This window comes from Hetaerina americana, unplaced genomic scaffold, assembly GCF_022747635.1.
Source record: "Hetaerina americana unplaced genomic scaffold, ioHetAmer1.1.p SCAF_10, whole genome shotgun sequence".
Classification (NCBI taxonomy): Eukaryota; Metazoa; Arthropoda; class Insecta; order Odonata; family Calopterygidae; genus Hetaerina; species Hetaerina americana.
In genome coordinates, this window is record NW_027286070.1 from 33,113,138 (window position 1) to 33,129,318 (window position 16,181).

The 16,181-nt window shown below is 35.9% G+C and overlaps 1 protein-coding gene across 1 annotated transcript in view; it reads left to right on the forward strand.

Annotated features, from left to right (window-relative positions):
• Nucleotides 1-2,572: 2,572 nt before the first annotated feature.
• The window catches only part of LOC139700045 (uncharacterized), a 64,293-nt gene continuing 50,684 nt past the window's right edge, over nucleotides 2,573-16,181 (forward strand). Inside the window, exon 1 of the mRNA XM_071598506.1 lies at nucleotides 2,573-4,183. Coding sequence (XP_071454607.1) covers nucleotides 4,036-4,183 — 148 coding nt within the window. The 5' untranslated portion in view covers nucleotides 2,573-4,035. The remainder of the gene's footprint in view (nucleotides 4,184-16,181) is intronic.

Sequence of the window (16,181 nt, forward strand, 5' to 3'; positions counted from 1 at the left end):
TTCTTTTAATAAAGTAATAAAGATCTAACTTGATAAGGAAATTACAGGCTAAGAGGCAGTTTATCCATTAACCTATGACGATGTTTAGCCTAGACTCCGAATCTGGTGAACTCTTGTTTGTCTAATCTAATAATAGATGATGACTGCCAATGGTTTTGCGAAAGTTTATACACTTTGCATGCACCAGCATTTTGCTTGACATCAGAAACTCTTAATCATATATGGCCTGTCTACCCCGTGTATGGTGGGGAAGAATTCTGGAAGGTGGTATATTAGACGGGATGAACATAAATGATTAGCTAACCCAGGCCAGGTGGCCCATTTAAAAAACAGATGCCCTTTGACAAGCGCGCACGAATGAACTGATTCGTTGTAATCAAATTTCCAACTAAAGGACATAGCATCAATGGTTGGGATTTCAATTGAGCTAGTTCATCATATTATCCTGACTTCTGACCTGTAATAGAACCGAAATCCGATAAAGACTCGATTCTTCACGATGGCAATATTCGCTCACATGAGTTGAACAAAGGAGGATGAATTGCAGATTCCACGAGCTTCACGAGAGTTTACCGAACGCAACGGGCGGCCCGGACCTCAAACCTTGCTAGAATTTCCTTTTTCTACAACTAAAGGAACACGCATGGGCGCACTGTTTTTCTAACGATGTGAGGGTACAAGTAAATGTGCATCACTGATGCAGCGTGAAGGCGCCCGATACCTTCATCTATAGGACGGAACACCGGAGATAAGATGGTTAGATGTTAATGTCTGTATTATGACAAAAATGGTGAATACTCAGGAAAATCATTGACATATACTTAAGAGGAAATTCAAAGTATTCAGCAGTCATAGTTTTCATAGCGATATCTTAGATTTAATTGAAATTATAACAAAAGAAGCATGATTTTCCAGAAGGTCTCGTGATTATAATTATAGTCATTACAAACCATTCACCCATGAACCACTTTATCCCAGCATATCAATACCAAGTAACGATATTCATCACAAAAATTGTATCCATTGAATTCGGTTATATTTTTTTGTATGGTTAAAAATATACTTCCAACATTTGATGCTGTCATAATTATGAGTTCTACGTGGAGGCAAATATTTATTCCAAGGCTCGATCAAACAAACTATATTCCCAAGTTTTCGTTGCTGATTGCGGTGTGAGAGAATAAAAAATTAAACTTCTACAAGGCGCCAAAGGCGTTTTTCCTCCTATAAAATCAGCAATAAAATGATGGAGGAAATTTGCATTGTATCTATAAAATTAGTTTGAGCAAAAAAAACAAAAAGTCCCACAAAAACAAATGAGTAAAACAAAAAACAACCATAATACAAATTTAATATCATACACACTTGTACTTTTGCGCTCTCCTATTCCGTCGCCGTATATCAGTGAATGATAAATTTATCCTTAAACGGCTTTTATTCCAACTCTTTATACGTATCTTCCACTGTTGATTCAAACGTCACTATTTTGCTCGTCATTTATCGAGTAGCAAGAAAAACTGTAGCTTTACTGCTACCCCAATATTTTAAATCTAACAATGCGCGTCTTCACGTAACCGAGAGCTATTCTCGTTTACATGGGAATTGTGAAACATTTTAGATTTCTATTTTCCGCTATTTGTTAAAAGAAACATGCATCTTTAATGCAACGGCGGACATTGTTTGGATACTGTTCGTGAATATTAGACTGTCGTTAGAGAGAATGCATCCAGCCAGCCTTATATGTATGTTCACCGACAAGACTCTAGGATAAGGAGGCGGAAATCGAGTTGGGGGAAGGATAAGAAAGGAGAGAGTGCTTGCGAGGACCCAAGCCATCCCCCGAGTATCCTTCCCGAAGGCTCGGTGTCGTCCTCGCGAACTCGGAAAATTACCCCGACCTCTCGAAAGGTGAAAAACAAAAAAAAAATGCGAGTCGGTCGCCAATTTAAAAGAAAAAACCCTCCGAGAGGTGCAAAAAAAAGGACAGAAAAAATTATATAATACGGAGCGAAGAGAGAAAGGCGGAAAAGCGAAACATTTGGCGGCTTCCGGACGTGGTCGAAGGAGACAATGCAGGAAGAAGTGGGAGGGTGGGGGCGGAGTGGAAAAGCAGCGAAGTGGGAGGCGTGAGGATTGGGGGAGGTGAGAAAAAGGGTCGGTTTTCTGGAGGGAGTCTTAGGGGATGGGGATCGTGTCGGAAGAGGCTAAGGGCGGGTTGACGGTGATCGGTTGGCGGGGAAGGCGGAAAGCAGGGGGAAGGGGGTTTAGGGAAAATGGGGAGTCTATACGGCTGGGGGTCTCCCGCCTGAATGCTAGGGGGAAAGAGTTTTGAGGTGGTGGGAGGCGCGGCAAAGAGAACCCATCTCCCCTTCGCGCATGTGCGTAGATATGTCTCCCGAGTGCCAGCGGAGAGGGGCGACAGAGGAGGGAGAGACACGGGGTGAGGGGGAGAGGCAGGAAGGGGCGGGGCAGGAGGGTGGGGAGGTAGGGAGGAAGAGGGCGGGGGGGGGGGGGGCACATCTCTCCGGGGATGGAAGCTGCGAGTTATCCGAGTCCTCAGTCGAAGGCGGGAACGTGTGGTGTTCGGTCACTTCGGATGCAGTCGCGGGACCCGTTAACGCTCCCTTTCTCTCCCCTGCAACTGACCTCAGAAGCGATACGCAAGGACGGGAAAGCTTAAGAGGAGAGCGGTATCCATCGCTGATACCCCACCCACCCCACCTATCTGCCCATCTCAATCTCCCTCCGCCAGACCACCGAGCAAGGGGATCTCATATACACACACATACACATACAAACACACGGTCATTTACACACGCCAGTGAGAGTGGTGCCGCTTCGAGGAGGACCATTTCGCCCCGGCGAAAAGCAAAACCCTCTTCGAGTGCATTCGAGGAGGGGGAATAACCGATTATTTTTAAGATCGCAATTTATCGCTCGTCATTCGCTTTCTTTTTGTTCCGCGAGGCGATATATTTTCCCTTCGATTCGTCTTGATGGCCTTCGGGAGAGCAGCCGGGATTTAATTTTTTCATCGCTCCCGATAGTTCTCCTCCCGCCCCCCCCCCGCCCCTCTCCCCGGCATTTGCGCGGAAATTCTTCGGCCAGAAATGAGGTGCTCCGATTAATAGGCCTTTCCCTTTCTCTTCACTAAATGAAAGCGTTCATTCAGACCGTGCTCTTCGAAACACAGGTTGATTGAAAAATTGATGTAAGCACGTTTTAGAGAAAAGGTCGCGGAAATCGACTCCCTGCCATGCCAAATATTTAGTCTGCTGTTCCATGAACTTTTTGCTGAATTTACTTATTTTCTTGCTTCATTTATGTCGTCGTAATAGAATCTGTTTCCTATTGACTCGTAGCTAATTAAAATATAATTATTCAACATCGATAAGAAATAACTTTTAGAGATGGAGGTGTAGTTGAAAAAGAGATAAATGCTACTTGGGGAAGTTGTAAAAAGTATATTTAGCATGCCAGGAGTATAACTTAGAATTGCCGAGCAGTACTTGAAAGTGGATATACAGTTTTAAAAGATATCACCCGACTTCAAAATCATAACTTTCATAAATACATCTACGTTTAGGAAGATCCAGCTGAAACTGATTTAGATCCCACCGAAAAAAGCGAACTGACCCTACTAAAAACATAAGTTTTTAGAGATCTTCGTTGTGCGACATATATTTCTTTGATCGAATAAAAGAAATCCCGTCTTATCTCGAGGAAAAGTTACCAAGGTGGGTCTCTCCCTTCGAACTTCTCCGATCTACAGTCGAGCAGAAGACAACACCAAAACGTCGTGCCAACCCGACTGGGTGGGGAGTGCGCTTACCTTGCTCTCAAATACCCTTTCACTCGCTTGAAGGGAGCACAATAAACGGAGCGCCTTTGCGGAGCAGGGATCTCGAGGAATTAAGAACTTGTTCCGAACGAAAAAAATCTCCGGAGGGAGGGTTCGAGTGCTCCATCACGACTCTTGGAATTCCTCGGCTCGACGTTAAGGAGATCTCTCCTTATTCGTGGATTGACCCGAAGATGGAAGCCGTCGACGACCGCGTGCTCCGCGTTCGAGGTGCTGGCTCGGGACCCCCTAGCATCGGGCGGCTCAGCCGAAACCGGACAGCTGGCTGTGGGACCGTTGCCGGGAGTATCCTAGCTACGCTCTTCTTATTCGGCGCCAGCGGTGAGTGCATTGTACCTTTTTTCTCCGCCGCTTTCGAGCCGCATAAATTGATAACTACTGGGAAATTTATTTCCGGAAATTGCGTGATAAAGCCTGTCCCACTTCAAACAGTGGCATCGATTTCAAATTAATCCTATATTATATTAATCCTATCCAAAATATTCTGACAAATGAAACGATATTCTACCGATGAAAATTATATTTTTTGGTTGATACTTTCATTTTATTGAAAAAACTTAAGTAGGGATGAACTACGGATATATTAAAGTTTTGGACTGCATTAAGAACTAGTTGAATCGTAATTTTACTTTTTTCAGTTTATTTTTATTATCCACATGAAAAGATTTTGTTGATTTTAACAAAGTGTTTGGGGAGCGGTTAGCCAGGGGTAAAGCGTTGAAATAATGACCCTAGGGTCCGGGATCGATCCCCTGGCAAGCCTCTCTGGGCACCCTCAACTCCACCGAAGCTTTGTGATTTTCGGGTACCAAAACTTTTTGGGAAACTAGACGGCTCGGGTAAAGGAACTGACCTCTTACCCTAATGTGTCAATTTCACACACCGCGGGGCTTAGTTTTGGATGGACTCAACATTCATCTACACAACCGACCTTTGGGTTGATTACTGTGTTTATGATGAATACGATTTCATTAAAATTACGGGAAACAGAATTCTATCCTCGCCAATAACCGCATGATTGCCAATTAAATACAACTTTTCTAGATGATATCTGCTTCACTCAAATTTGATGGTATAACATTTGCATTAAAAATTAATCTAGTAATGACACATAATTGCTGACAAGCTCGTTGAAATAGACGTTAACTGCATTTAAATTGTTTGAGCATTATTCATTTTCCCCAGTAAAAAGCATTTTCGCGGTCCTTGTTGGTTAACCAAACTTTTTGAATTCAATGCTATTGACTTTGCCATAATTTTGGTTCATTATTGCGTAGGTAGAATTCTCTAATTTTATCTTTAACGAAATACTGTTAGCTGTGCATTATGCGTTATTATCGGCATTTTAAAATAAAAACTACCATTCATTAGCTTAAAACCCTTAAAATTATATTCATGGTGTATAGTTGGTAAATCCATCCGTGTTTATGCCGTAAATTCATATTGTTCATCCGTCGTTTTTATCAAAATAAATGAATAATTTCTTAAATAAAAATGAAAAAATAGCAATAAAAATACAAATATCTTTAGCATTATCTGGCATATAATGTTCATATTTATATTAATATAGATATCTATATATACAAGATCGATATACTTGTATCGATTATGTAGGAGCACTCACGAGAGCAGCATAACATTTGGACGGCACAAGAGAACTTACGGGCATAAATTGAGTCTGATCTGAAGAAGGCCTCAGAGAACGCCGAAAGCTTTAACGTTTTGGAATGTATTTTTTACGTGTTATCTATTTTATTTGTGTGTTCTATTGAGCCGTCCAAATGTTATATATATATATATATATATATATATATATATATATATATATATATATATATATATCATTAATACTTTTGGAACTTTCCTTATTACATATTTTGTTGAATGAAGAATTTTAAATGAGCAAGGGGATTTTTATGTGTGATATGAGAGCATTTATACTTAAGAAAGTAATTTTTCCAAATAATCTATAAAGATTTGAAGGCGAAGTTTAGATTTAAAATATAGTAGACAAACATTTTTCCGCTTCTATCAATTAAACTGTCCATGTTGTTCTCTTAGAGGAACATGTTCCGTCACGCTTCTACCTCCTGCTAAAAGTTTCTCCCTCGAATGATTTCTGAAGTGGCCTACTGTTGCGGGTTTGATTTTTTAGAGACGTGTATTCAATGTATTTTTATTTAATAGTTAATCCTTGATATTCTGTTTTCGAACGTATATTAAGTCTCGTTTCCAACATTTACATCCAGGGACATGATTACTAGCAACAGAAAAAAACACGAATGGACAGCATCCCTCGCTCGTCCAGTGTTGCTATTCCTCTCCGCGCTTCGTCCCCACACTCGGGTTCCAAGAGCAGGACAACTCATGGGCATGTGTGACTCCAATATCATGTATATAGAATGCTGACTGCATATCGTGCCTCAAAACGATCGTAGGTACTTCAATAATAAGAGACGCTGCAAAAAATATATCAATTTTTTCAAGACGTGGCGCCCTAATTCAAACTTCCTCATTACGTGGTCGTTTTCATCGAATCTGAAAACGTATCTCATTCATAGAGAAGAATTTTTTACGGTGGATTAAAACTTTTAAAAATTCATTGAATGACCATATTCAGACGAGACAAAAGAGTCCAATAAGATGAGTTGTCGTTCGATTAGGAATTATCGTGTGGGGAATTGAGGAAAGCTTATAGATTCACAAGTTGGTTTGCATGCAAATGCCCAAAGTAGCGTATTTACGAAATAATAGAGTCATATTTTAAGACAAAAAATTATTAAAGCATGCTATTAATAAAATTTTCATTGAAAAAGTAGGATCCAACCCAATTAAAACAATTAGTTATCCTCTGGAGAACATGAAGCTCAATATAATGTGAATAACATGATAGGGCGTGAAAAATATGTTCTGATACATGTAATTGAAATATTTTTACCTAAAAACAATAAAAAAAATGTAAACCAAGAAAGTAACCTCTCGGGTTGCCGGTTTTAACATGTAATTCAGTGGAGAACGAAACGACCAACAAAAGTTAGTTAAACATTTTACTTAAATATAATGGGGCTCTGAAATTTTGGAGATTCAAAATTAGGTATTACGAATTGATAAAAATTGTGGACTCCATAAAGTACCAATATTTTTTTATTCCACTGAAAATTTCATGACTACCCTCAAATATAACATTAAACGCAAGATATTTAAAACTAAATGTACAGTTCCTACGAGTGGGCGTGGTAAATATTTATTTCTCGGAAGTTCCTATGGTAAACGCCCTTTATAAACGTAATTGAGACTAAGGAGGTGTATTCACAACGCCTTAAACCTTAGTGTACGAGTTTCCTGGGATTAGGAAACAGAAAAAGTGTGATAAATCAAGTCAATAATCATTTTCAACCCAGCTGTAATCGTAGTCATCTTTTACTATTTTCGTCTCTGGAAACTGAATATATATATATATATATATATATATATATATATATATATATATATATATATATGAGTACCATTATTTTACTTGATACAATAAAACATTTTGTTATAATAATGAATTTTTTGGATACTCGAAAAGTGGAAGGAAACGCTTAACCCTCTTCTAAATTAAGCAACTCCGGTCAATGTTCGGCCGCACACTAGCTGTACGTTGCACCCCGCAGCCCCCCGCAGCATCTTGAGTGCTATAAGGCATAGATTATGGTACCTCGATTACATCAGTTTTAGTAAGAAAGAGATCACAATGTAGACCTGATAATTATGCATTACAGTACGTAAGTCATAGACTAAAATTCGTGGATTGCGTCAGTTTTATTAAGAACACTCTTCACTCTACATTTTCACTTTTTCTCTGATTATAATTAATTTCGAGAAATGAAAATAAATCATTCAAGCTATTAAAGGCATCAGATTACTAAATTTTATATGATTTCATTAAATATGTTTTGGTTATCAATGCAATTAAATTCAGAACAATCTGAAAAAGAGCACCCTGGAGATCCTAGAAGCAGATACGCTACCTGACAAAGTAAGTGCTAAAAAATGAGGATATTGCCAAAATAATTTCAAAACCTTCCCCCATATTCCAGACATACTGTTTTTGATGCTTTAGCATGTGAATGTGGCATTTAATTTAGATAAAATTTGTAAGTTGGCGGTAGCAGAAACTGTCGGCATACAAGCTGCTTTAGCAATTGCCGGCAAATATCATCCGTTACCGTAAGACCCGCTCTTTGAGACTGTTGGCGTGATCAAGAAAAAGAGGACAATGAACCAGAAAAATATAGCTAGAAATGAAAATTTAAAAAAATGGATCAGACTTAACTACTTCATGGACCTTCGTTTCTTATATTTTTCGAAGCAAATCGATATAAAATGTCATTTACTTTTAGTGCTGTCTGTCACTTCAGCTAATTTCTAACAATTCAATCTATTTAACATTTGAAATACATCAAGGATTTAATATTAATGACCCAAATAAATGCGTTAAAATTCATTATTTATTTGAAGTAGTAAACTACGAGGTAATCATATTGCACATATATTGATTGGATAATACATTTCCGGTAGTATAGCCAAACGCTGACATTTATGAAGAACTTACCAGTAATTTCCATTTTAAAACCTTAAGTGGATGAAGATTACTTCGCATTTTTCAAATATTGTTAAATATCATGGGATATTTGATTGAATATGATGTCAATATAATAAAGTAAATCTTATACTCTTCCAATTAGACCTGGAAGTTTTGATACCAATATCTGTTAGAAAGAATTTTCCTCCAATATTGCATTGTGATTAACCTTGTAGTAATGCTTCACAACAAATATATTGCATTTGATGCATCTTTTCCCATAGTGAAAATTTATTACATCCATTATGATCAGGTTGTGATGAAACAAAGCAGTAGTTCATTGAGAGTTACAGAATCCTATAAACGTCGGCAGGACGATAAATTAGGAGGATACGAATGCGAGGTACACTCGTAATAGACCTTTTATGCATACGCGCGCGCACATACACGTATGCATGTATGTGTGATATATATATATGTTTATAAATTTATTATATATATATATATATATATATATATTTATTTATTTATTTATTTATTGATACATGTACATATATTAGGTCTACTATATCCTTCTAATTTATCGCTCTGCCGGCATGTCTGCCCATTATATTAACACACGACAATGCCCATATTTTTTTCATGGAATTTTTTTTAATTATGGCAATAGACTGTATCTGTGGTTTTTTCATTGGAAACTGTATTTTTTGTACCTCTAGCAGTAACTTTTAGTTCGTGCAACAAATGCTCTCACATTATCTTGCCATTAGAGTAACTCCGCAGTGTTTCAGTATTTCACAACTACCATATAATGTCAATTTGGGTCGCGAGCAACAAATAACTATTTGCCTCATCCCAAATTCTCTTCTTCCCACTCTTTCGAGCCTCCTTAAACCAATTTATACGACTTAGAAACCATCAAAGCGACATTCTGGCTTAAAAGAATGCTTTGAAAATCGGTATGATCCGTCCCTAATAACATATTCCGCGACAATATAAAATTCCGTTAAAATTTCTTCCCCTGGTATTTAGGCAAAATGCGCAGTAAGATGATTCTTTGTGTGAATAATCATTTTCCTGGTTTTGTATCACGCTGCATTATACACTCGTGATGGTATTTCTGTTTTAGATAAAGTACAGATTCCCTAGCACATAATTTGATCGCACGCGACGCCTTAAGATTTTACGTATATTTTCCCGAATTTTAACGAAAACATGTCTCAATAATTTTAGAAAACTATTTTAAATTTTTTATACGCAATAATTGTAGTTTTTCATACCTTCGTCTGCCGGGAGTTTTGTACTTAACTATCTATAAAAATATATTTACTATATCTTAATTCAATTTTGATGGAGATCGCAGGCGGAGATGGCAGGATGACTGTAAGGAGACGGTCCAAATGAAAAAAGTTAAGGATACCACGATGCCATTTCATAGAAATATCATGATATAGATTCATATCCACCCTACGATTACATATCTTACGAAGAGTACTTTTTTGTCAAAATATATTTTTATTTTAATAATGATTACTCAGTCTTGCTGATTTCTCTTGTTTTGTTACTAGATTGTACTTGGCAATGTCTAGACCCCATGAGAATACTATACATGTACTCGGAATCATATTTCGTGAAGCTTTCCGCGTCACAGAAGACCTACAAAGAAGTGTATTTATGACATACTATATAATTTGTTCTAGATGGGGTTGAGAGTAAAGCAGAGGTTAAAATGGCAAGTAATACAGTCCGTCAGGATTCTTCGTGGTAAAATACGGCACTTAGCATGATTGGGGTCATCCAGAAGTTTCTGAAAATAACCCCGTCCGAAGAGTAATCTCAGGGACCTTTTAATGAAGGAAAATAATCTACGTCCGTATGAACTTAATCCCTGCAGCTATGGAAACCGATTACGAATAATTAAGCCCGGCTTCCTATCTTCCTTTCCTCGAGTCTTTGAACATGAAAAGAGGAGATATTGGGGTCATCATACCGCACTGGAGGGTCTAAAAAGAAAAGTATATGTGCCAGCCATTCAAAAACCGTCAAATGGTAGACCATTTCAATTGCAATTTGAAACCGGATATAGACTATCCTCGTAATGAATACTCCTATTCATCTTAGTTTTTCATCAATATTCAGACAATATATTTAGATTATAAAGCAAAGCTGACTTGTATTTTATCCCCTATCCGGAAATTGAAATATAAGGGTCCTCCTGAATTTTAGATATAGTAATTTACAAACACCCATTTATTAGGGACTTTGAAGAGAACCATTAGCAATTTCAAACAAAAATTCAAAAGAGCGAATTTAAGACTTAGTGCGCATAGTTTTACTCAGAATTATAAATGCATTCCCAATATTTCCAGCCACAGAAATAAAATGTCCGAGAGAAATCAAGGGCGTTTTAAAGAAATAAAAGTAAAATATCAAAAAATTAATGTTTTGACGTTATTAAAGTAAATAAAATGCCTTTTTGTACCATTATTTCTGTTTCATGACCCAAATTGTATATGCTGATACGCGCTGGAATAGTTTTACTAAGTAATTGGGTGCTTGAAATACTAGAGATGGTCATTTCCGCAATATTTTAGGAAACCAGACTTACCAGTACGTGTCAAGGTATTAAAAGTTTTAAGATTTTTGCACAATTATATGAAATTAATTAACCATCCTGTTTAAAAATGAAGCGTGCACTCTCTGGTATGAAAACCAACACGGGCACACACTGGTATGAATTGAAAACTTCTTTGTCGGCCCTTAGGGTCCAATGGTGGGGTCCTTTGAGGGAGGATTTAACTTATGTGAATGGGAAATAGTCTGATGGTGCCGGGTGGGGACTGTAACGGGGTTAGGGAATCGTCGCGATACCGTTGCAGAAGATCTCTGCAAGCAGACACTCAACGCTGATCTTGGTCTGCGTCAAGACCATCGGGTAGAGTTTAGCCCAAATCTTTCTTACCGCCAAATGTTTAGGGATAGTGGTCTACAGTGTAATCTTATCATTGCCAATACGATCTACGATCATTCGCACACTTAACCGATGGTCTGAATTTAGCTCTTCACGCACACCTTATATTATTTTACCTCAGGTATTAGTTTTTTATGGAATGAATATAAAATTAGGACTACTTAGAAAATATTTTTTAAATATTTTGTCCACACCCTGGTCAAGGAAAAAACACCTTTTTCTCGAATATTTGTCAGCTTCATTGCATAAAACATTATTTGTCAAATAATTTAGACATATCAGTTAAGTTTTTTTTGTATATCATTCTTTCTCTTTTTGAGAATGTTCTTGTACCTATTCTCTAAACACGTTTCCAAAGCTCGTCTGTCTTCATGAACTATTCAATATCAAGCGTTTGCGGAATACGGAGGATTTATTGTAGCAATTTTAAATAGGCGGAAAATATCTAAAAAAATACAGCAAACTCTAGTTTTTGCAACACTTGATTGGAACGCTTAACTTTTGCTATCTCAAAGATATATTTTATGTCAAACAATATAATACTGTACCTGTGATTTGGGCCATGATAAAGACATGCATTTAACGTTTTAAGGCAAAATAAAATTGATAAAAAACTGTAAACATTATTCCAATGACAAAAGTCATTCTATAAATGAAACGCTCATCAACACTGAAGTGAATTTTTGAGATATTTAGCAATAAATTTCAAAATAGTGAGGAATGAAATATTCATAATAAATACAACCTTAAAAATAGATGAAGCAGAGTCATACTAATGTGTCTCATATGTTTCTATGAATCGATAAGACTATCTACCAACTCATCCATGAAAGATATACATCTATGAATTTTATTTTGGACTAATGAAACAGCTAATATTTTACATAGATTGATTTTAAGCATGAAACTAAGCATTTTTTTAATAATAACGTGAATGCATGCGTTTAAAAACAAGTTTTTATGACAAAGCTTCCATGGTCTGTTTTAAATTACAATTTTTAGAATATTCAATGTAATTGATGATAAATGTATCGCATTCCTTTTTCCAAATTCTGAACGAATTTCTTTTCCATTTCAAATTTCTTCCTAATGTCATGTCTGGGTATTTGGAAAGATGTAGAATAGACGTTTTGAAAATTGATTGGACGCCTATTGCACCTTTTATTGATTATTCACGTATAGTATTTCAAAAACTCTTTGTATTTTACAAATATTCCAAATGCATTTTGATCTTCCATTGAAATAAACTTATGGGTATTTTCAATACACTGAGTTTCAATGAATAGGCATTAGACAAGAAAGTATTTCATATTACCTCAACTTTTATCTACATTTAGTTTCAAACTATCCCACAAATGCGATTCTATACAAGATTGAATAAACAGGCAATATGCACAAAAATTTATGCATTCTTTCCGATTATCTTCAAGGTAACATTATTCAATAGCCCTGCATTCCCCAATGCCTACCGTTGATAGCGAATTTGTCACACTTTTCTTTTTCCATTATTATTATATATTATTTTTGTCCATTTCAATATTTTTATTCCTTTATCTATGCATATTTGGCACGTTTGAAAGATGGGTGAGGTCGATACTTTGTGCAAATCCGTTTGTAACGCACGAAGAAAGAATAAAATACAACTTCTGTAGAAACGCAACGTCTTGAATTCTTTCTTCGAACGTTATATTGTAAGTATTGTATCGTATCATTTACTGATTAGAAAAGCTGTCGTGTCTTCAGTATCGTATTCCACAAGTTCCACGGAAAATCACAATCTCTACCTTTATGCGTTCTACCAAACTGATATTGAGAAATACTCTCTGCTAGTGGAGCACTCTTTCATCGTACCATGGTCATATAAATGAATTCAGTTTATTGCAGTCACATAGTTCCACACTTACTGATCTTTAATTTAATTGATCATTTTCTCAGATCAGGCCAAAGGGTTCCAATCAATTGAAACTCGAGGAATTATGAAGCATTACTTCGAACAACACCGGCACCTTTAGCGTAAGAATATCATCTTCGTCAACGATGGAAGATCATATCAAACAATAAATGTTCAGGTAAAACTAATCCTTTCGAAAACCCATGAGGATACAAAAAAATTTATTAATATATGTGTGATTTACTTACTCGGGGATATGGTAGTCCACTGGGTAAAAAATGGGCTTCTGATTGGAGTTCGCGGGTTCGATTCCCGTGGACGCCTCTGGGTACCCTCAGTTCACCAAAGCCATGTGCATTTTTTCGAGAAACCATGGGTGGCACAAGGAAACGAACTGATCCCCCTGTTAAGTATATACAGTATGTGTGAGTTTCATGAGATTTTTTAGGACCAGTACGTATTTGTTGAGTTCTAACCCAACTTATCAAAACCTATAACTAGGGTTAGGTTTACAAACTTTTTATTAAGATTAAATCGTGATGTTATACACTTTTTCATGCAGAGAAATTAAAATAAGTTTTATATTAATATCAGTACAAATTACATAAATTTAATCTACAGAATTCAAAATACTATTTATTGGCAAGACATACATGATTTGAAAAGGTTTCAATTTCACCTTCGGTTTATGACTGTGGGATATATAATTCAACGAATTTATAACCATAACATGGATAGTCAACCACAAAAATATGGATTTAAAATTATACTGAGAGGAAAATATGGCATTTGGCACTTCGTTAGGTACATGTATTATTATTTCCAAGATTTCTGCTGGAATATTGTTTTTCTCTGACTGGTGATAAAAATATTGAGCTACACTCCACTTATATCTATCACACTCCTTATTTTATTTCTTGGCTTTAGTTTAGCAGACATAACTGAAAATTCAATTCACTCCGATATTTTCCAGCAATGAAGGATTTCACTAGTTGAGAGATTAAGAATTTGAATGCATAGGAAATGTAAAAGTCTCAGAAATTAAATACACACGCTAATAACTGTTCAAGTTTATTAACTGGGGATTGCTAACTCCTCTTTGATATTACGAATTTAAAATAAATCTTTATAAAATAATTTGTTAGTAAAAAACGTTTTGAAAAAAATTGAAATTTTGGAAATTCCGGATGGAGGTTAGACCAGAAAGAATAAACGAAGGCTATGCAAATAATCAGAGGCATATTTAATTATAAAAAGAACGAGTCTTATCTAAAGTAAGTAAACATTGAATATCATCTCCATGAATTTATTTTTGCGTTTGTGTTTCTTTTTCTTTCACGGACGACGCATTCACGCAAATATCTGTTGCTAATATTTTAGCTTGAACAAAGTGAAAGCAAAATTTCTACAAAATCCAAACAAAAAAATTAAACGCTATTCATATGAAATTAAATCAATAGTTTGTTTGCTTGGTTTTTTAAATGATTATTCATTTGGGTACTCATTTTACATTTCTTTTCTTGCAGAAAAATTAATTCGGGTAATAACAATGTGGTAAAAATCGCAAAATATTTTCAAATGGTAATATTCGTCCTTAAATAGAAATCATTACATTTGGCGACTTTTTCACCCGTCTCATTGCGAATCGGTAAAATTGAACAATAATAAGATGAAATATATTTAAATGCAAGCGTACTACTTGGGGTAAATTTGATTTGCAATGGCAAGAATTTGGAGAAAATCATTCCGAACAGGTTTTGAAAGTGATGCATCAAAGGGAAATGAATAGCGTAATAATGAAGACAATAAACTTATTGAAACAATAAACTTATTTTTAAGCCTAAGTAGAAGTACATGAAAAGTAAATTTACTATTATTTCAAACACTGCTAATTTTCAGTAATTTTGAGTGAGGAAAATTTTGCTGTTAATTTATGTTAAATATTTCTTACTTTGGCCATTATTATTAGATAATTGTTAAGAAAGGGATGTTAGTTTGGGAGTTTGAGACTAATGTTATGATTTTCAACTCAGTTAGGACATTAGTCGGCTATATATTATAACATTATAACACTAGATAACCTACTCCTAAATATTGATAATCTGTTAAAGTTGCCCAATTATTTCAGGGATTAAATTTAAGAGTTATATTTAAAGCCTACATAAAATCTGTTGAATTGCTTAACTTAGATACAACTTAAGTGTAATCACATCCTATTAACCTTTTCCTTTGCTTGCATTCAAGAGGCAAAGGATCATATTTCATTTTCGAATATTCATCGACATTTGAACGACGTTTTATGAGTAGTTACAAAGTGTAATAATATGTTTATTAACAGTGAATTAAGACAATACATTTTATGAGAGCATAATATAACTATCATGCATTTTACCTATTTATATTTTCTTCGTCAAATGTTTAAACTGCTCTTTCGAAGGGATTGACCGATATACTTTTGAGAGAAACAAAACTTTTGTCTTGCCATTGACAAACTCCTACGATAAACTATCACGTACTGTTCCTATTAGGATAAGAAAGCATTTCCACAGGAAGAAAATCCAAGTGATGAGGGTTTTCAGCTTCACTTATCTAGGAAATGGTGAATTTATCAAACGGAAAAATTCTGAGAGGAAATAAAGGCATGTGGTTAAACATGAATGGAAAAATACTAATAGGCTCCCCGATGGTAATGCATGAATTTTAAAATTTATATACCTTGAATGACTTTCATTTGGCATCCTCATTGTAATAGTTGGGGTTCTGCTGGGAAGACACGAACAAATTTTTGTGTCATGCTCTGTGGTATTTTTCTCTATGACATACGAGGAACCACAGTAGAAATACAAATTTCTAGATATGAGCGGGATGAAAAAGTCTGAGAGGTATCCCG